Source organism: Loxodonta africana, chromosome 7 (assembly GCF_030014295.1).
Source record: "Loxodonta africana isolate mLoxAfr1 chromosome 7, mLoxAfr1.hap2, whole genome shotgun sequence".
NCBI lineage: Eukaryota > Metazoa > Chordata > Mammalia > Proboscidea > Elephantidae > Loxodonta > Loxodonta africana.
The window spans coordinates 8,879,265-8,899,931 of record NC_087348.1 but is presented as its reverse complement, the minus strand read 5'-3'; the positions used below and the strand labels follow the sequence as shown (position 1 = coordinate 8,899,931).

Here is a 20,667-nt window from a genome sequence, read left to right as displayed (position 1 = left end):
GCTGTGATTCCCAGTATTGTGTGATTGCCCACCATTTTGTCATCTGATGTGATTTTCCTGTGGGTTGTAAATCCTATCACCATGATGTTAAATGAGATGGATTAGCAGCAGTTATATTGATGAGACAGGCAAGATTAGATTTTGTCTTAAGCCAGTGTCTTTGAGATATAAGAGAAGCGAGCAGAGATAGGCAGATCTCATACCACCAAGAAAGAAGCACCAGGAGCAGAGTATATCCTTTGGAGCTGGGGTTCCTGCTGGGAGACACTCCTAGTCCAGGGGAAGATTGATAACAGCGGATAGAGAAGAGAAAACCTTCCCGTGGAGCTGATGCCCTGAATTTGGACTTGTAGCCTACTAGGCTGTGAGAGAATAAACTTCTCTTTGTTAAAGCCATCCACTTGTGGTATTTCTGTTACAGCAGCACTAGATGACCAAGACAGTCACTAAGCACATCTCTGCTGAAATGCCCACCTGCGAGGGGTGACTAGGTCTCACACTGGATTGGAATGAAGCATTCTCCACACCCCAGCTAGCGCAGACCCTGCTGCTGGAGCCCAGGGAGGGAGGAAGGGAAGTGGGCGCACAAAGTCTTTACTTGCCTGGTGTGGAGTAAGATGGCCTCTCACATTCTGGGTGGCAGCTGTTTAAAGCTGGCTACTCTGTGGGGCTTTTATGGGTTCCTGGAAGCCCTTCCGTAGGCCACTCCCTTGACTGAGACTCTGGGAAGCAGGCAGGGCCTCTCTTTTGGCTGGCACACACAGACACACTGTCAGGTACCCGTGCCAGGTAACAGATGCCCTCTGGGCAGGACTTCTTCCTACCTAGTTGTTAGCCACCAAAGAGTTGGCCCCCCTGACAACGGGACGAAATGCTACTCGGTGCACCATCCCCGTACCTGGTCGCGGGTCTGACCGTTGTGATCCCTAGGGTTTTCATTGGCTGATTTTTGGAAGTACGTTTTAGTCTGGAAGCTTTGTTGAAACCTGTTCAGCATCATAGCAATATGCAAGCCTCCACTGACAGACAACTGCTGACAGACAGGTGGTGGCTGCACATGAGGTGCGTCGGCCAGGAATCGTACCTGGGTCTTCTGGATGGAAAGCAAGAATTCTACCACCGAACCACCAATGCCCCCTTCTCTCTACGTTAGTGCCAGTCCCAGTTGCTGTCAAGTTGATTCCAACTCACGGCGAGTACAACTGCATTCCATGGGGTTTTCAATGGCGGATTTTTTGGAAGTGGAAATGCCTTTCTTCCGAGGTGCCTCTGGGTGGGCTCAAGCCTTCAACCCTTCAATTAGCAGCCTACCATGTTAACTATTTGCCCAACCCAGGGGATCCTTTCCTACGCTGTTACTGTTAGTTGCCTTCCAGTCAATTCTGACTCAATAGCGACCCCATGTGCTACAGAGCAGAACTGCCCCATAGGGTTTCTTAGCTGAGACCTTTATGGATGCAGATGGCCAAGTCTTTCGCCCCTGAAGTCCCGGGATGGGTTTGAACTGTCAAGCTCTCGATTAGCAGCCTAGTATGTTAACTGTTTACACCACCCAGGTACTCTTCCTACATTACCACTTGCCAGTAATTCTAGAGGTCTCATGCACTGCTAACAAGCCCTCGTGGCACAGTGGTTAAATGCTTCAGCGCTAACCGAAAGGTCGATGGTTCGAACTGACCAGCTCTGCTCTGAGGGAGAAAGGTGTGACAGTCTGTTTCCGTAAAGATTACAGCCTTAGAAACCCTGTGGGGCAGTTCTACTCTGTCCTATAGGGTGGGCAGTCTTGAGCGCTCCAGGCAGCTTCCTCGAAGCACTTCTCACTAGATTTGGGGTTAACAGGTAGACTCCCAGCCCCACCCTCTGAGGGGAGTGTTGGGACTTAGCACTACATCAGCTCTTCCCAAATGAATCACATTGCAAACCTTCCCTTTCGGAACCCACCCTCAACCTCTTTATACTCTTGAAGTAGAGAAGGGATTTCAAAAGTGGCAAATGGGTTCTGTAAAATTTTGGCATCTTGCCCAGCATCAACTCACTTTGGAATTTCCTATCTGTGTCAACTTGGCTAGGCTGTGGTGCCCCATTGTTTGGTCAAACACTAGTTTAGATGCAGCTAGGAAATATTTGCATGTGATTAACATTTAAATCAGGTGGCTATAATAAAGCAGATTTCTCTCCATAATGTGGGTGGACCTCATCCAATTAGTTGAAGGTCCTAAGACCCAGAGGTTTCCTGAGGGAGGATTCTGCCTCCAGGCTATAAATAGACATTCTGCCAGAATTCCTCTCTCCTCCACCACCTGACCTACCAATCTGGGACACAAGGCTGCTGGAATTTCCAGTCCATCACCTGACCTACACATTTTGGATTTGCCAGTCCCCACAATCACGCAAGCCAATTCCTCAAAATAAGTCAGTCTTTCTCTACAGACAGATATAGATTTGCCATTTTAACCATTTTTAAATGAATTATTTTAACCATTTTTCCATAAAATCATTGCCATCAAGTCCATTCTGACTCACAGTGACTCTGCAGAACAGACCAGAACTGCCCTATGGTGAAATGAGTTCCTTTATATAGCCTTTTGCTTTGGTTCTTTGGAAAAACAGCTTGAGAGGGTTTTCCCCAAACCCTGAGGAGTTACTTTTGCCCTAGTTTTCTACTCCAGAGGATTTGTTATGTTTGTCTAGGTTGGTTGACATTTCCTGGGCAAGCTGTGAACAACTTGATTTGATACTTTTTGTCTGGTCCTGGGCTACAGCCTGCCCTGTGATGGCTGTGTACCTTGCAGGGATTGGTCAGTAGACTACACAAACGAGAGGAGTTGTACCCCAGCCTCACGTACTATGCAAATGAAGTGTCTGTGGCCTACTGAGAAGCGATTGGTCAGTTTGTGGCTCCTGGTGGGCGTGCCATGCCTTGAAATTGACAACGAATTTGTGTATTTAAGCAGCCAGCCCTACAGAGGTAGGAGATAGAAAGAAGAGGAAGAAGAGCAGCAGGAAAAAGCAGAAGGGGGGCAAGAAATTTTCATAAAAGATTTGTAACATAGGTCAAGAGCTATAACATCAAAGACAATGAGAGGCCCAGAAGGTGCCCAGTGGCAGAGTCGGTGGTGAGAGATGGCAGGGCGGGGAGGAAGCCTGCAAGGCTAAGAGCTGAGAGAGCTTCCCTGTACCAAAGCAGGGAGAATTTGCCTACGTGCTTCCTAATCCTCATCCTGAGTGGTAGCCTGTTGATCCTGATCCTGCATTGTACCCTGTTCCTTAACCCATTGCAGTTGAGTTGATTCCAACTCACAGCCACCCTATAGGACAGAGTAGAACTGCCCACAGGGCTTCCAAGGTGGATCCAAACTGCGAACTTTTTGGTTAGCAGCTGATCTCTTAGCCACTATGCCACCAGGGCTCCCCTGTTCCTTAATAAGCTACTTAAGTGGAAGTATGGTCTCTGAGTTCTATGTGGCCATTCCAATGGATATTGAACCCAGAAGAGAAGCAAAGAGTGCTGTGGAAAGGAAAGCTGGTGTCAGAATTGTTAAAAAGGTTTGAGGGTGGAGGTATGTCTGATCTCCACCTGATGGGAATTAGCTTTGTGCCGATCCTGGTCATTATCTCCTCTGACGTTAAACAGGTTAGGACAACGTTATTATTACTATTATTTCCTAGAATTTTACAAGCCCCACAGGATTTCCAAGGCTATAGTCTTTATGGAAACAGACTGCCACTTCTCCTGTGGAGCAGCTGATGTTTTGGTTAGAAACTGAGGGCTTAACCACTGTACCACCAGGGGTCCTTTAACCATTTATATATATATATATTTTTGAACTTTAAGTTTTTGTTTTGTTTTTTAGTTGTACTTGAGGTGAAAGTTTACAGCTTAGTTAATTTCTCATACAAAAATTTATACACATATTGTTATGCGACATTAGTTCCAATCCCTATAACGTGACAACACACTCCCCCTTTCCACCCTGGGTTTCTTATGTCCATTCAACCACTTCCTGTCCCTTCCTGCCTTCTCATCTTGCCACCGGACAGGAGCCACCCATTTGATCTTGTGTATCTGCTTAAACTAAAAAGCACACTCTTCACGAGTATTGTTTTATAGTCCAGTACATTCTGGAAACTCTGGTGGCGCAGTGGTTAAGAGTTATGGCTGCTATGAGTCGGAATTGACTCAATGGCAACAGGTTTGGTTTTTTTTTCTTTTTGGTTAGTCCAGTCTAATCTTTGTCTGAAGAGCGGGCATCAAGAATGGTTTTAGTTCTGGGTTAACAGAGCGTCCAGAGGCCATAGCTTTGGGGGTTCCTCCAGTCTCAGTCAGACCATTAAGTCTGGTCTTTTTATGTGAACTTGAGTTCTGCTTCACACTTTTCTCCTGCTCCGTCAGGGATTCTCTGTTGTGTTCTCTGTCAAGGCTGTCACTGATGTCCTTTAACCATTTTTAAATGAGATTTTTTTTTTTAATTTTTATTGTGCTTGAAGTGAAAGTTTACAAATCAAGTCAGTCTCTCATACAAAATCTTATATACACTTTGCTATGTACTCCTAGTTGCTCACTCCCTAATGAGACAGCACACTCCTTCTCTCCACCCGGTGCTTCCATGTCCATTCAGCCAGCTCCTGTGCCCCTATCCGTTCTCATCTCCCCTCCAGACAGGAGCTGCCCACATAGTCTCATGTGTCTGCTTGATCCAAGAAGCTCACTCCTCACCAGTAACATTTTCTATCTTATAGTCCAGTCCAATCCCTGTCTGAAGAGTTGGCTTTGGGAATGGTTCCTGTCTTAGGCTAACAGAAAGTCTGGGGACCATGACCTCTGGGGTCCTTCTAGTCTAAACGAGCATTTTTAAGTATACATTTCAGTGACATTAATTATATTCACAATGTGTGTAGCCATCACCACTATCGATTCCCCAAACTTTTTTATCACTCACAACAGCAACTCAGTATCCATCAAACAATAACTCTCCATTCCTTTTTCCCCCAGCCCTTGGTAATCACTAATCTACTTTTTTAGGTATTTCATATGTTTTGGATTGAATTGTGTCCCCCAAAAATGTGTCAACTTGGCTAGGCCATGATTCCCACTGTTGTGTGATTGTTCACCACTTTGTCATCTGATGTGATTTTCCTGTGTTGTAGATCCTACCTCAATGATGTTAATGAAGTGAGATTAGCAGCAGTTGGATTAATGATGCAGGACTCAATCTACTAGATTAGGTTTTGTCTAAAGCCAATCTCTTTTGAGATGTAAAAGAGAGAAGTGAGCAGAAAGACACGGGGACCTCATACCATCAAGAAACAAGAGCCAGGAAAATTGTGCATCCTTTGGACCTGGGGTCCCTGTACTGAGAAGCTCCTTAAATGGGGAAGATGGGTGACAAGGACCTTTCCCCAGAGCCGTCAGAGAGGGAAAGCCTTCCCCTGGAGCTGGCACCCTGGATTCGGACTTCTAGCCTCCTGGACTATGAGAGAATAAATTTCTCTTTCTTGAATTCCTCCATTTGTGGTATTTCTGTTACAGCAGCACTAGATAACTAAGACATCATATAAGTGGGATCACACAATATTTGTCCTTTTGTGGCTGATTTATTTCGTTCAACATAATGCTTTCAAGGTTCATCCACGTTGTAGCATGAATCGGAATCTCTTTCTTTACGGCTGCATAATATTCCATTCCAACACTTGTCTGTCAGTTTGTTGTACTGTTGTGTGTTGCTGTGTTGTTGTGATGCTGAAAGGTGGTATATGTCAAATACCAGCAGGGTCACCCATGGTAAACAGGTTTCAGACTAGAAAGAACCTGGTGATCTACTTCTTAAAAAATTGGCCAATGAAAATTTTACAAATAGCTGCAGAACATTATCTGACTTAGTGCCAGAAGATGAGCCCCTCAGGTTGGAAGGCACTCAAAATACAACTGGGGAAGAGCTGCCTCCTCAAAGTGAGCTGACTATAATGACATGGATGGAATAAAGCTTTGGGGACCTTCGTTTGCTGATGTGCTACAGCTCAAAATGAGAAGAAACAGCTGAAAACATCTATTAATAATCAGAACATGGAATGTATGAAGTTTGAGTCTAGGAAAATTGGAAGTTGTCAAAAATGAAATGGAACACTTGAAGGTAGATATCCTAGGCATCAGTGAGCTGAAACGGACTAGTGTCAGCTATTTTGAATGATCATGTGGTCTATTATGCCTGGAGAGACAAATTGAAAAGGAATGGCATCACATTCATTATCAAAAAGAACATTTCAAGATCTATCCTGAAGGAAAACGCTGTCAGTGATAGGAAAATACCCATATGCCTACAAGGAAGACACATTTTGATATTTTTGTCTAATAAGGTTTCTATGATTTTGTAGCAATACTTTTTTTAAAATAATTTTTATTGTGCTTTAAACGAAAGTTTACAAATCAAGACAGTCTCTCACATATAAACTTATATACATCTTATTACATACTCCCACTTACTCTACCCCTAATGAGTCAGCCCGCTCCCTCCTTCTAGTCTCTCCTTTCGTGACACCGTTTTGCCAGTTTCTAACCCCCTCTACCCTCCCATCTCCCCTCCAGACGGGAGATGCCAACATAGTCTGAAGTGTCCACCTGATGCAAGGAGCTCCCTCCTCATCAGCATCTCTCTCCAACCCATTGTCCAGTCCCTTCCATGTCTGAAGAGTTGGCTTGGGGAATGGTTCCTGTCCTGGGCCAACAAAAGGTTTGGGGACCATGACCGCCGGGATTCTTCTAGTCTTAGTCAGACCATTAAGTCTGGTCTTTTTATGAGAATTTGGGGTCCGCATCCCACTGTTCTCCTGTTGTAGCAATACTTTTTGACTTACTCTTGTATATACATTTAAAAAAAGAACAATTGCTGCCAAGTCAAGTCCGACTCATGGCAACCCCATACTTGTCAGAGTAGAACTGTGTTCCACAGGGTTTTCAGAAGTAGATCATCAGGCCTTCCTTCTGAGACACCTCTGGGTTGACTCAAACCTCCAATCTTTCAGTTAGCAGCTTAGCGTATTAACCATTTGCATCACTCAGGGACTCCCATGAGAATCTAGGCCAGAGAAACCAGACCTACTGACTGTCAAGGAAGGGACCCAGAGGTTTGGACTGTCCGGGAAATCACCTGGGTTGGGGTCCACAAGGGGCAGCAGCTCCATCTCTGAAAACGTACTTTCTTCCTGAGTTTCCCTGGGTAGCATTCAGTAGACGAGGTGGGTGGATGGGGATGGCAGCCCACTAGAAAGAACAGTGTTTGCATATTTTGGGTGGCAAATGATGTCCCCTGGAGCATTATTTAAATGTTAAATCAGATGCACTCATTGCCAAAGTGTTACTAGGACCCAGCCTGAGAACAGAAAGGGCCCACAGGACCAAAGGGCAGAGAAAACACACATCCTAGGCATCTGCCGGGGTATACTTCCACAACCTGTCTCCAATACACCAACGATCATGAAGATGTCCTAAGACCGGGCAGTGTTTTGTTCTGTTAGACAATATGGTTGCCGTGAGTCAGAGCAGACTCGACAACAACTAACAACAACAAAAACAACAACGACCCTAGGAGGTAGACTCGATTGTAACCGGTTCATTACCCATGAGGACTCGAAGGCACAGAGAGTAAGCGACAAGGCTCTCAATGGAGCCAGTTATAAGCTGGATTTGAACCCAAGTCCTTCCTCGGTGCTCTTAATCATTATACCCTGCTGCCTCACAATAGAGATGAGTTACTGTTAGTAGTAATAATAACTAATGTTTAATGAGAACACTGCCTTCCCTATTTCACTTAATCCTCCCAATAATGATGTGGGATCATGATTCCAGTTTTGCAGAGGGGAGACGTGACCTGCCCAAAGCCACAGAACTAGTGGGAGGCCGAGCCGGGGGCCCAGCATCCCTAGGGCCTCAGCTTGGTACCACATCCTGTACTGCTGACCTTAATGGTCATCGCCAGGTGTCCCGCAGGGATTTAATGCTCCCATGGTTTTTTTGTGACATGCAGACATTTGTGATAAGATTTAAATGCTGTAATTCCCCCGAGAACCCCATCTGGGCTCTGATTCGCCTGCTGCCTCTCTCTTGGGTGAGGTGTCTAGTTTCCTGCCTTTCCTGCCCCTGTGGTCAGGGGCTAGGAGGGCAGCCATGAGACAGGCTGAGGGACAGGGCCCACTCCAGGATCAACCTGGGCATCTTCATAGGACATCAGGACCCCTATGGCCCCACTTGCAGGTAAGTGGGGAAACACAGGCAGAATGAGGGAACGGGACTCACCAGGCCTGGACCATTCCTCAGCATCCTGCTGAACTCTCCAGCCCTGGAAGGAAGTCAGCCTCACGCACCCTGGCTGACCACTTCCTGGCCTGCCTTTTGCTATAGCCCTTGAGACTGGTTAAGGATTGGTTGCCATAGAGATGGCAGGGGGTGGGGGTAGGGGCAGTTCCACTGCTGGCAGGTAAGGGTGGGGGATGGGGGAGGACACCAATATGCTAAACACCCAGGAACAGTTGGTCAAGACCACAGCAGGGAGGCCAGGGCAGGACACAGGGCCTCAAGCTCCAGGGAAGGCCATAGGGCTGCTCGAGCTTCTGTCAGGCGCCCCCTCAGCAGAGCAGGTAAGGCAGGCCCAGTGGGGAACTTCCAACCGCCTGTAGGCAGGCTGGCTATCTGGGGGTCAGGGGAGACCCATGAGCAGCCACAATGCTGGAGCTTCAGTCCAAGTGACAGTCAGGGAGGCTGGAGGAGCAGGGGCCACAGGGAGGCCTAAGGATGTGGGGTGAAGATGCGGGTTGATTCCTAGGCTTCTGTCATTTAGGGAGCACTGCAGGAGGAGCAAGGAGCCCTAGTGGCACGGTGCTTACGCGCTTGGCTGCTACTTGAGAGGTCGGCGGTTTGAACCCATCAAGCTACTCTGCAGGAGAAAGATGCAGCAATCTGCTCCCGTAAAGACTACAGCCTAGGAGACTCTATGGGGTGGTTCTACAGGTGGTCCTATAGGGTGAGTCGGAATTGACTCAAAGGCAATGGGTTTTTAAGGAGCAGGAGAAGCAGCCCTGGGGGAGGCAAGGCGTTCCTTCCTCCTTGGCTATCTCGAGCCCAGGGCCCTGCGGGGCATTCCAGAAGAGCTGTCCTGGGCAGCCTAGAGCAATGGCGACAAATACAGGCTCTGGAGGCAGATGTTGAGTTGTTACTGCCCCACTCTGACCCTCAGTTTTCTTATCTCCATAATGGGAATCGTAGTATCTACCTCAGAGGATCCCTGGGAAGGTTGAGTTAATCTTTGAAAGTCCTGAGCTCATCAGAGCTGCTCCATAAATGGTGTCTGTGGCCATTTTAGTATTAAGAATTGAGGTTAGTAACTGGTTTTAAAGGAGGCTTGGTGCTGCAGTGATTGAGCGTGAGAGAGTGATGTGGCAGTCTGCCTCCGTTACGGTTCCAAGGCTGCAATTTTGTTTGTTTGCTTTTAACAGGCATAAGTTTTTATTTCTCTAGAATAAATGCACAGGAGTACAGTTTCTGGGTCATACAGTAGTTCCGTATATACTTTTTTTTTTTTTAAGAAACTGCTAACCTATTTTTCAGAGTGGCTGTACCATTTTACACTCATGTATGAGAGATGTACTTTCTCCACATCTTATTGGATTTTGGTATTACCACTGTTTCTTTCTTTTTTTAATTTTTTATTGTGCTTTAAGTAAAAGTTTACAAACAAGTCAGTCTCTCATACAAAAATTTGTATACACCTTGCTATATACTTCTGGTTGCTTACCCCCTGAGACAGCATACTCCTTCTCTCCACCTTGTATTTCTGTGTCCATTTAACCAGCTTTGTTCCTCTCTGCCTTCTTATCTCCCCTCCAGACGGGAGCTGCCCACTTAGTCTCATATGTCTACTTGATCCAAGAAGCTCACTCCTCACCAATATCATTTTCTTGTAGTCAAGTCCAGTCCCTGTCTGAGGGTTGGCTTTGGGAATCTTTCCTGTCTTGGGCTAACGGAAGGTCTGGAGACCATGACCTGCAGGGTCCTTCTAGTCTCAGTCAGACCACTAAGTCTGGTCTTTTTATGAGAATTTGAGGTCTACATCCCACTGCTCTCCTGCCCCTTCAGGGGTTCTCTGTTGTGTTCCCTGTCAGGCCAGTGATCAGTTGTAACTGGGCATCATGTAGTTCTTCTGGTCTCAGGCTGATGTAGTCTCTGATTTATGTGGCCCTTTTTGTCTCTTGGGCTCATAATTACCTTGTGTCTTTAGTATCCAAAGCTGCAATTTTTATGGGAGCAGACTGCCACATCTTTCTCCCTCGGAGTGGCTGGTGGTTTGAACTACTGACCTTTGGGTTAGCAGCTGAATGCTAAATCACTGCACCACAGCCTAAGAAATCCTGTAGGGCAGTTCTACCCTGTCCTACGGGGTCGCTGTGGGTGGGAATCGACTCAACAGCATATAACAACAACAACAAACCAAACCCATTGCCGTCAAGTCTATCCCATTGCATAGTGACCCTGTAAGACAGAGTAGAACTGCCCCATACGGGTTCTAAGGAGCACCTGGTAGATTTGAACTGCTGACCTTTTGGTTAGCAACTGCAGCTCTTAACCACTACACCACCAGGGTTTCCAGGTAACAATAGCAATCGGTTTTAGTAGTAACCAGGACCCAGAGGGGCCCAGCCAGAGTGGGCAGGAGAAAGGCATCTCTGGGAAGGTTCGAGGTGATCCAGGGGGTGCTCAGAGCTGGGCCTCCTCTCCTGTCCTCGCCCAGGGGAGCCTCGGGAGTGGGGAGAGTGTGCTACTTCAGGGCCAGCGGCGGAGGTCTCGCAGTGCAGGACAGACGGCAAAGAAGGACCGGGCACCCTTGAGCAGGAAGAAGAAAGGACATGGCTTCGCAGAGGCTGAGGAGTAAGTGGCTTGTGGGGTGCAGCCGAGTGGGATGTGGGATGTCAGGCCCCCCTGGGGGCCAGCCCCCAGGCCCTGACCCCACTCTCTCCCTCCTCAGTCTCTTCCCCCCTCCTCCTCGGAAGCCCTCCTTCCCCTTCCAGTGGGCCTGGGAGAACTTCACCTTGGATGGCCGGGTACTGCTTCAGCCTAGCTTCCCCTTGGCCTCTGGCCACCAAGACCAGAGGGCCCGGGGCCTGCCCTTGCCTCCAGCGGTCTCCCAGTCGCAGCTCCAGCCCAAAACCAGGCGCAAGTCCACCACCAACCTCCCAGGGCCCCAAGGCTTCTGCTGGAAGACAGAGGCGCAAAACGTGGAGAGGAGACGGCTGCCAGAGGCCTGGGGTGGGAAAGGGGAGCACCAGGGGCCGGAGCAGTCCAGCGAGTGTGGCCCCTGGCTGCCCGGGGAGAGGTGGGGAACCAAATCTGAGGAGGCTGCTGGGCCTGAAAGCCCGGGCACTGAGGAGGCCAAGCAGGGTCTGAGCCCTGGGGAACTACCGAAGCTCCCCAGGAGGGAGCCAGTCTGGGAGCAGGAGGATGCAGGGGAGGCCAAGGAAGGGGAGCACAGGGCTCTCCACAGAAGGAGGGGCCAGTCTCGAAGTAAGGGGCGGAATTCTGGCGAGGAGAACTTGCACAAGGGTGAACCACAGGGCCGCAGCCAGGGGAGCAGCTCCAGCGCCAGCGACCTCCGAGGGGCACAGAGGAGAAAGCCAAGGGCCGAGGAGCTGGAGGGGCCGTGGGACCTGGAGAAGCTGCAGAGGCAGTTACAGCAGGACTTGGAGGAACAGGGCCTCTGTGGTGAGTGAGGGGCTCCCCACCCAGGTTTCCCAGGAAGCCACACAGTGGGGAGAGCAGCCAGGGAGCCAGGACTGTGTTCCAGGTGCCAGGGGGACTGCCCAGTGGCCTGGGGAAGGAGGGTGGTCTCTGACTTGGTCCTACTGTGGACAGGTCCCCAAAAGCAGCCTTGGAAGGTTTTGCGGGCTGCTGTCCAGGCCTCTGGCCGGAGTGGCAAAACTCACACCTTGGGAGATGTCGAGACTTCCCTGTCCTCCAACTTCCCTAACCGCACCTTCCACAAACGACAGGAAGCCACCAGGTAAGGTGGGAGAGGAAGGAGGGTGGGGTAGAGAAGAGCTGGTTCTCCAAGAGACACTTAGCCATTCATCCTTTCACTCATTCCTTTATCCATTTACCAATCTTCCTGACCATCCAATCATTGATTGATTCATCCATCCATTCACTCACTCACTGGCCACTCATCCTTCCATCCATCCGTCCATCCACCCACCCACCCATACTTCCTTCCTTTTGTCCATCCATTCACATACTGATAACATTCATTCAACCATTCATCCATCCATCCATGCGGCCCATCATCCATTCATCTCTCCATCTACTGATATGTCCATTCCACCATTTGTTCGGAAACCCTGGTTGCATAGTGGTTAAGAGCTACAGCTGTTAACCAAAGGTGCTCCTTGGAAACCACACAGGGCAGTTTACTTCGTCCTATAGGGTCGCTATGAGTCAGAATCAACTCAAGGACAACAGGTTTGTTTTTTTTTATTTACCATTCATTCATCCATTTTTCTGTCTGCCTGCCCATTGACACAAACCACTTTTCACTCATTACTCATCTTTTCTTCTATCCATCCATTAATCTATTAACTAAGTGACACAATATATACTATCTACTTGTGGGTCTTTACAATATAGAGATAAAAAAAGACTTGGCCCCAGCCCTGAGAAACTCAAAGCCTGGAAAGGGAGGCACATGAGCAAAACAGCAAGGATGGCAGTAGGTAGATAACTGCTACCCTTGGGGCTTAAGCAATAGGCAATGGGAGCAGAGGGGAAAGAGTGGAGGAGCCATGCTGGAAGCTGTGAGGGGCCTGTTGGCGTTGTCTAGGTAAGGGATGATAAGGGCCTCAGCCAGGTGGCCATGGGGATGGAGAGAGGGGGATCCATTTAAGAGATATTTGGAAGTTGGTTGGATGGGCTTTGATGACCCGTTAGAAGTGGTAGGTGAGGAGTGGGGAGGATACATTCAGCACTCTAATAACCCATTGCCATTGAGTCAATTCCAACTAATAGTGACCCCTTAGGACAGAGAAGAACTGCCCCATAAGAGTGTCCAAGGCTGTAGTCATTACAGAAGCAGACTGCCACATCTTTCTCCCATGGAGTGGCTGGTGGGTTTGAACTGCTGACCTTTTATTTAGCAGCCAAGTGCTTAACCATGGTGCCACCAGGGCTCCTGCAGCATTCTGACAGCACTCCTCAATTCTTACTCTGTCACCCTCTGCTTGAAATCCTTCCCTGCTTCCCAGTTCCCTTGGAACAAAGCCCAGATTCCTTGGTGGGGAGGGTTCCTGTCTCCTGCGCCAGCTGGTCAGAGTGTCTGGAATGTCCCACGCTGTCCCTCCTCTCCTGGGATTTTCATTTTCCTTCACTCACCCAGCATCTTTCAACTCCCATGCCCCCAACCCATTCCAGGAAGGTCTCCTCTGTCACAGGAAGCTTGCCTCTGTCACAGCACTTGCCACATCCCATTGCATCAGGGTGCTGACTGCCCCCTCAGGCACAGGCTGAGGACTCCCTGAGGGCAGATGCCAGATCTTATTGCTCATCCTTTCTGGTGCCCCACATACCACCCTGCATATAGTTGGTACCCAATAAATACACACCAAGTGAATGAACACATCTACACTTCTCTTTGTCTACCTGACCATGATTCAAATACGTGTGAATTCACCAAATATATGTTAGTTACTGTTATGGTGCTGGCGATAGATTGATGGTGAACAGGATACACAAGGAACCCTGATCTCATGGAGCTTACAGTCTACTTTGGAAGAAGGATCATTAATAAAAAATGAATAAAATGTAGAACTAGAGATGGAACATACCTGGGAGGCTACTTCAGATGGGATGGTCAGGTAAAGCCTCTTTAGGAAAGTAACATTTGAGCAAAGATATGATTGACAAGAAGGAACTAGCCATGAGATCTAGAGGAAGAATGTTCCAGGTCAATCTAGCTGCTGCCTCTTCAACCATCCACACCATTCAGCCATATGTTCATCTATCCATTGGTTCCTTTGCCATTTTGTTTCACTTTCCCATTCATCCATCTCTCTATTCACATGTCCATCCATCCAACTTTCTGTCCAAACAATAGGCATTAACTGAGCTCCTGCCAGATATGGAGGTCATAGAGAAGAGCAAGACTGCCCCTACTCCCTCAAGGAGAGTGCTTTGTGAGGGGAAGTTAGCAATACAAGTTGGGTCACAGGCTGTGTGTGCTGAATACCACATGGGCTCAGCAAGCCTGGGCTGAGGAAGTCCCCAGTTGGAGCTCACAGCTGGCAGGGGTGAGCAAGAGCCTTCCAGGAAGAGAAGGGAAAGGCCAAGCCCCCAGATGCAGACCTCCATCACATGAGGCTGTCATGACAAACTCTATCCCCAAGACTTTGGCTCTCTGGGCTCCCACAATTCCTCTCTGGAGGTCCCCATACTCCCCTACCCGGCCCCTGACCCTCCTTGAGACTCTCATTCCCCTGAGGACTTCTCCCATCCCTCTTTCTCCCCTTCTCCACCCAAGAAGCCTGCTGCAGTCCTGGGAGCGGCAGCAGCAGGAGGAGCAGCAGAGGGCTGAGCTGCGCCGGGCCCGGGAGCAACGGGTACAGCAGCAGGTGGCGCGCTGCCTGGCAGCCTACGCACCCAGAGGGAGCCGCGGGCCAACAGCCACCCAGCGCAAGCTGGAGGAGCTGAGGTAGGAGGCTCAGGGCTCAGAGAAGCTGGAGGGTAGCCAGCAGGGAGGCTAAGAAAGGATCCAATTGCAGGATGTAAGAGACCCAGCCCTCGCTTCCCTCAGGGCTGAGCCTCCACGGCCATCTTTCCACTTCAACCCATTTTACAGATGAAGACATTGAGGCACGGGAGAAGGGGCTGGTCCAAGGTCACCCAGTTAGTAATAACAAGCCCAACAGCTGTTGAGTACTCAAGGTTAAAATGGCCAACGTTACGCATTATCACACTCTCACATTTTGTTCTTCTGACTTCAAATGCCAGACGCGCTTAACATAACAATTTGAGCGTTGCAGGAAGAGTTCATAGAGGATTGAACAGCCCCTGACCTGTCTCCTGGAGACAATCGCTGTTCATGGCCAAGTGAATGGTTACCTGTGTTTTTCCCTCTTCTGTATTTTGACCATTTTTTAAAAACAAACTTGGAATTCAGGCAAATCTTTTTTAAAATCATAACAGGCCCACGAGGTAGGTATTATCACCACCCGTATAATTCTGTGGGGGCAGTGATGGTTCAGTGGTGGAATTCTCATCTTCCATGCGGGAGACTGGGTTTGATTCCCAACGCGTGTCATGTGCAGCCACCACCGATCTGTCATGGAGGCTTGCACGTCGCTATGATGCCGAACAGGTTTCAGCAGAGCTTCCAGACTAAGACAAACTAAGAATAAAGTCCAGGTGGTCTACTTCTTGAAATCAGCCATTGAACACCCTAGGGATCACAACAGTCTAATCTGCCACTAATCACGGGGATGGCGCGGGACCAAGCAGCGTTTCGTGCTGTTGTGCGTGGGGCCACGAGTTGGGAGGCTGATGTGACAGCAGCTAACAACAATTCTATAGATGAGGAAACCGAGGCTCAAAGGGCTGATATCATATGCCAAAGATCACAAGTAGGCAGCAAAGCTGGGATTCCAACCCAGCCAGCCCCTTGGCCACCTCACTACTCTGCCTGTGAGTGTTCAAACAGCCCATCTTTAGGTAAGGTGCCCCAGGATTGTCCCCCCAAAGCCCGACCTAATGAATCAGATGATAAAAACTAATATAGTCACCGATGGCATTGATATGGAGCACCTACTGGGTGCAGCTGGTGCCAGCGCAGCCCCTTCCGCCCCTCGCTCCTTCGGTCCTGGGACAAGTGCTGCTGAGACAGAAGCAGGTTCCTGCCCTGCCACCATTGAGGACTCCGTTGGCCTCTGAGCATCTGCTCTTTGTGGCTCAGTCTCACTGCCACTATGTTACAGATGAGGAAACCAAGGCTCCCAGAGGCCAAGTGGGTTTTAGGGGAATCCTTGGCCAGTGATTAGGGAGATGTCTCCTCCTTGCCAGGCCTCAAGTTCAGGGTTGGTTTTTTTTTTTTAATAAGGCAGGGAGCCTAAGGTTCAGAAATCCAAGGGCAGATGCCAGGAGAAGAGGGTTTCACCATGCCCCATTTATTTTCTACTCAAAAGCGGGTTAAGGCATGAGCAGATAGTTCCCACCTGGTCTCTCAGCACTGCCTGCCGGTCAACTCTGAGCAGCACCGGAGGCCCACCCTGCTGAGGAGGGACAGGCAGGAGAGAGCTTTGGCCACAGCGAGGCCCCACGGACTAGGCCTGCCGCCCTCACCCCGTGATAGGGAGGTGATGTGTCCTCCTTTCGTTCCTGACATGGGCAGGGTTGGCCTCCCCCTGGCAATGCTTGCTTTCTCATTTGGGGCTCTGAGAGGTGAGCTGCTTCTTATTCCTAATAGAAATGGCACAAAGTACCAAGCAGGAAAAATGCACATGACATCACAGGCAAGACAGAGATGGGTAGCCAGCTCATGCTCCCCACCCCGTAACTGCTATACATACTCTCTTGTATGGGAAACCCCCCCCTTTTTTTTTTTAGTGAAAGTTTACACATCGTCAGTCTCTCATACAAAACCTTCTATACTTGCTTTAGACTCCTAGTTGCTCTTCCCCTAATGAGACAGCACACTCCTTCCCTCCACCCTGTGTTTCCGTGTCCGTTCAGCCAGCTTCTGTCCCCCTCTGCCTTCTCATTTCCCCTCCGGACAGGAGCTGCCCACATAGTCTCATGCGTCTCCTGGATCCAAGAAACCCACTCCTCACCAGCATCACTTTCTGTCTTGTAGTCCAGTCCAATCCCTGTCTGAAGCAGCCCTCTGCTGCTCCTCCTGCTGCTGCCGCTCCCAGGACTGCAGCAGGCTTCTTGGGTGGAGAGGGGGAGGAAGAGGGATGGGAGAAGTCCTCAGGGGAATGAGAGTCTCAAGAAGGGTCAGGGGCTGGGTAGGGGAGTATGGGGACCTCCAGGGAGGAAATGTGGAAGCCCAGAGAGCCAAAGTCTTGGGGATAGGGTTTGTCATGACAGGGTTTGTTCCTGTCTTGGGCTAACAGAAAGTCTGGGGACCATGACCTCCAGGATCCCTCTGGTCTCGGTCAGACCATTAAGTCTGGTCTTTTCACTACAATTTGGGGTCTGCACCCCACTGCTCTCCTGCTCCTTCAGGGATTCTCTGTTGTGCTCCCTGTCATGGTAGTCATCAATTGTCACTGGGTACCACCTAGTTCTTCTGAAAACCCCATTTTTGCAGTAACTTATGTTCTTGGTTCCTGGGTGGTGCAAACGGCTCGCTCTGAACTACTCACTGAAAGATCAGCTGTTCCAACCCACCCAGAAGGCTGCAGAAGAAAGGCCTGGTGATCCGTTTCCATAAAGATTACAGCCAAGAAAACCCAAGAGAGCTCACTTCTCATTAGGAACTCTGGTGGCGCAATGGCTAAGCACTCAGCTGCTAACAAAAAGGGTGGAGGTTCAAACCCACCCAGTGGCTCTGTGGGAGAAAAGTCCTGGCAATCTGCTCCCATTAAGATTACAGCCTAGGAAGACAGGAAACCCTACGTAGCACATGGCCACCCTGTGTGTTACAGAGTAGAACTGCCCATAGGGTTTTCTAGGCTGTAATCTTTGTAGAAGCAGATTGCCAGGCTTTTTTTCTACACTGCTGCTGGGTTGCTTCAAATTGTCAACCTTTTGGTTAGCACGCAAGTACAAAGTTTGTGCCACTCAGGAACCAAACCCCACAAGAAGGAAGAAAACTGAGCCAAAAGCCCAAAGAAGGGCCGTGGCTGGGCCAAAGTCACACAGCCAACAACCACAGCTTCCTCCCTGGAGCTGCAACAGGAGAGGGTGTAGGCATGTGGGACTGCGGGATGAGAGAGGCTGAACAAACAGATGTCCAGGGGTCAGAACCCTGTCCTGACCCCTCTGCCTTGGGGGTGGATGGGAGGCCACGTGGGCCCTGGCTGTACAGCCTGCAAGTCCCCCACTTCCCAGCTGGTCAACCTTGGACAAGTCCCTCAACCCTCCTGAGCCTCAGCCTTCTCATTGGTGAAATGGGGCGAATAATTCCTGCCCTGATGACCTCACCAGGAACCCAGGGATGGGGATGAAGCGGCTTTATAAAGGTGGGGGAGGGGGAAGCAGAGCCCTTAGTGAGGACAGCAGACTCAGAAGGGGGTGGGTTGTGTCCACGGGACCACAGGGCCTGGGGGCAGATTAGCTGCCCTGAGGCTTGTCTCCGTGCAGGTGCCAGGAGCGACAGCGCTTTGCTGAGTACCAGGCAGAGCTGCGGGGCATCCAGCATAGGGTGCAGGCCCGGCCCTACCTGTTCCAGCAGGCCATGCAGGTAAGGGCCTACCTATTCCAGCAGGCCATGCAGGTGAGGGCCTACCTGTTCCAGCAGGCCATGCGGGTGAGGGCCTACCTGTTCCAGCAGGCCATGCGGGTGAGGGCCTACCTGTTCCAGTAGGCCATGCAGGTGAGGGCCTACCTGTTCCAGCAGGCCATGCAGGTGAGGCCAGCAACTGGGCAAGCAAATGACCTCCCCTGAGGACAGAGCATCTCCCAGCTGAATGAGGAGGGAAGCGAGATGGGGAGTGGGCCCTCTCAGAGCCTGGAAGCTCTGAGACCTCCTGCGATCAGAGCTCCATCGTGAGCTCGGTGGCCCCGGTGCAGGACAGGAACCCATCTTCCTTTTCTTCAGGCCAATGCCCGGCTCACTGTGACCCGGCGCTTCTCCCAGGTGCTGTCAGCACTGGGTCTGGATGAGGAACAGCTGCTGGCAGAGGTGGGAAAAGAAGACACAGAGGGCACCTCCAGGAAATCCAGGTGAGGCTGGCTGGCTGGCTAAGGAGCTGGCTCTGCCAAGTTGGGGGAGAGGGGGCCCAACAGGAGTGCTCAGAGCCCTACAGAATCCCACCCCTACGTCCAGCCCCACCTGGCCTAGGGCTGGACATCTGGCGAAAGGCTGGGGGAACCCCAAGGACAGCCATATTGATCAGCCCTGAATCTAAGCTTCAGTCCGTGCTGCCCTGTGCCATCCTTCTCAGTCTCCCTCCTGGAGGACTCAGCCTAGCCCCAGGGATCAGCAAGGCCTTCCCAGGCCTCCCGTCCTCCACATCACCTGAGGAAGGCAGGGCCTGGATTATTCTGCCCACTTCTTAATAAAGACAGGGCCTTGCCGAAGGACACAGGCAAGCAGCAGAGACAGTCTGGGGCTCCATGGCCATCTGCGGTGTAACACGCCAAGCTCCCATCACAGGGCTGGTGCCCCACCAGTGATCTCAAGTATACCATCCCTTACTCCTTACAATAACCCAGTACAGAAGGAGTCATAAGGCCCGCTTTACAATAAGGAAACTGAGGCGCAAGAAGGGAAGTCACACAGCACTCCAGTTGAGGAGCTGGGATTTGAACTCACATCGTCAGAGACAAGTCTTTCCCCTCCTAGAGCCCAGATCTCCTTGGGCATGGGAGTGGGGTGGGGATGGGGAGATGCGGCCTCTGTGTGTGGTCTTTAAGGAGTCATAGGTCAATAGGGGTGAGAATGGAGCAAACTTCTCAGAGCCTCCCAAGGACAGAACCCAGACTCACCAGAGCCATCCTGATAGACCATCCACTCCCAGCCCAGACCCAGCATCTAGTCCTTGAGATAAAAATTAAAGGATTTATGGAAAATGCAATGTGGGATTTTGGGGGGAGGGCAGCTGGGGGCTGGAAATAGGAGGTGGCAAGTGGGTAGGCAGCAAGCTTAGCCTCTCCCCATCTGGTTGTCTCTGCTTTTGGGGGTGGGGCAGCTTGAAGGGGAACAGTTCGGACTCCCCCACCCTCAGTCTCTAATGCATACTAACACATGCTGCATCCTAGGAATTCAAGGGTGAACGGGACGGACAAGGCCCTGGCCTTTGAGGACTCCCAGCCCAGTGGTGGTCATCACCGTGAAAGGGAAGCATACAACACACCATGACCTGTATGAGATGCGCCACAAGGGGAGCCACCAGAACCCAGAAGCCAGCAAGGCAACTGTTTGGATGGAAAGTGTCAGAAGGGATTGTGTGTACTAGGCCTAAATGTCCCAGCCCCTCTTCTCAAGTTAAAAAAAAATATATATATGCTTATACACACAACACACAGATATGTCAAATTTTGCGCTCAATTTCAGGGACTTTAGACACAGGCTCATTTGGAGCGCCTTAGCCGTTCACAGACTCCACTGAAAAAATCCAACTCAGGGGACGCCAGGAGGCTGCGTTTGGGGTCAATGCCGACTGTGGGAGCTGGGAGGTTGGGCTGTGGAGCTGGGGGCTCTGGAGGAGGACACGCAGCATCGCCCGACACCTGAGGGAGCACACTAGGAGGACCTCTATCAAGTGGCAATGAGCGCCCCGTGGGGTGTGCAAGTGAAGGGGGCCAAGGAAAGGTTTCCAGTTCTAGGGATGTTGGATTAGAACGCCTCTAAATCCCCGCAGCTCCGGGAGTCTACGGTTCCGGATCTCCAAACCAGGTCCGGGAACCTGGAGGGGCGCATGCGCACTCGGGCCACCGGCGCCAAGGCCACCACCCCGCCCGAAGCGGCCGCGACTGCG

At 50.3% G+C, this 20,667-nt stretch overlaps 1 protein-coding gene across 2 annotated transcripts; it reads left to right on the top strand.

The window, feature by feature from the left end:
* Positions 1 to 945: 945 nt before the first annotated feature.
* TSGA10IP (testis specific 10 interacting protein) lies at positions 946 to 20,633 on the top strand. Of its 2 annotated transcripts, none has more exons than XM_064287765.1 (8): positions 946 to 8,631; positions 10,779 to 10,915; positions 11,013 to 11,746; positions 11,897 to 12,044; positions 14,550 to 14,720; positions 18,329 to 18,427; positions 18,746 to 18,910; positions 19,604 to 20,633. In XM_064287765.1, the coding sequence occupies exons 1-8, from the start codon at positions 8,485 to 8,487 to the stop codon at positions 19,803 to 19,805; spliced, it is 1,803 nt and encodes a 600-aa protein (XP_064143835.1). In that variant the 5' UTR covers positions 946 to 8,484; the 3' UTR covers positions 19,806 to 20,633. The 2 variants fall into 2 exon arrangements, with proteins under 2 accessions (XP_064143835.1, XP_003419464.3); XM_003419416.4 differs by having other exon boundaries at positions 18,329 to 18,428; positions 18,786 to 18,910.
* The last annotated feature ends 34 nt before the right edge of the window (positions 20,634 to 20,667 follow it).

What these genes read in the sequence shown, in the direction of transcription:
- TSGA10IP (XM_064287765.1), top strand. Translation starts at nt 8,485, where the DNA reads ATGGGGGAGGACACCAATATGCTAAACACCCAGGAACAGTTGGTCAAG. An exon ending in GCGCCCCCTCAGCAGAGCAG is followed by an intron (nt 8,632 to 10,778) that starts GTAAGGCAGGCC and finishes GTCCTCGCCCAG; the next exon opens with GGGAGCCTCGGGAGTGGGGA. An exon ending in GGCTTCGCAGAGGCTGAGGA is followed by an intron (nt 10,916 to 11,012) that starts GTAAGTGGCTTG and finishes CTCCCTCCTCAG; the next exon opens with TCTCTTCCCCCCTCCTCCTC.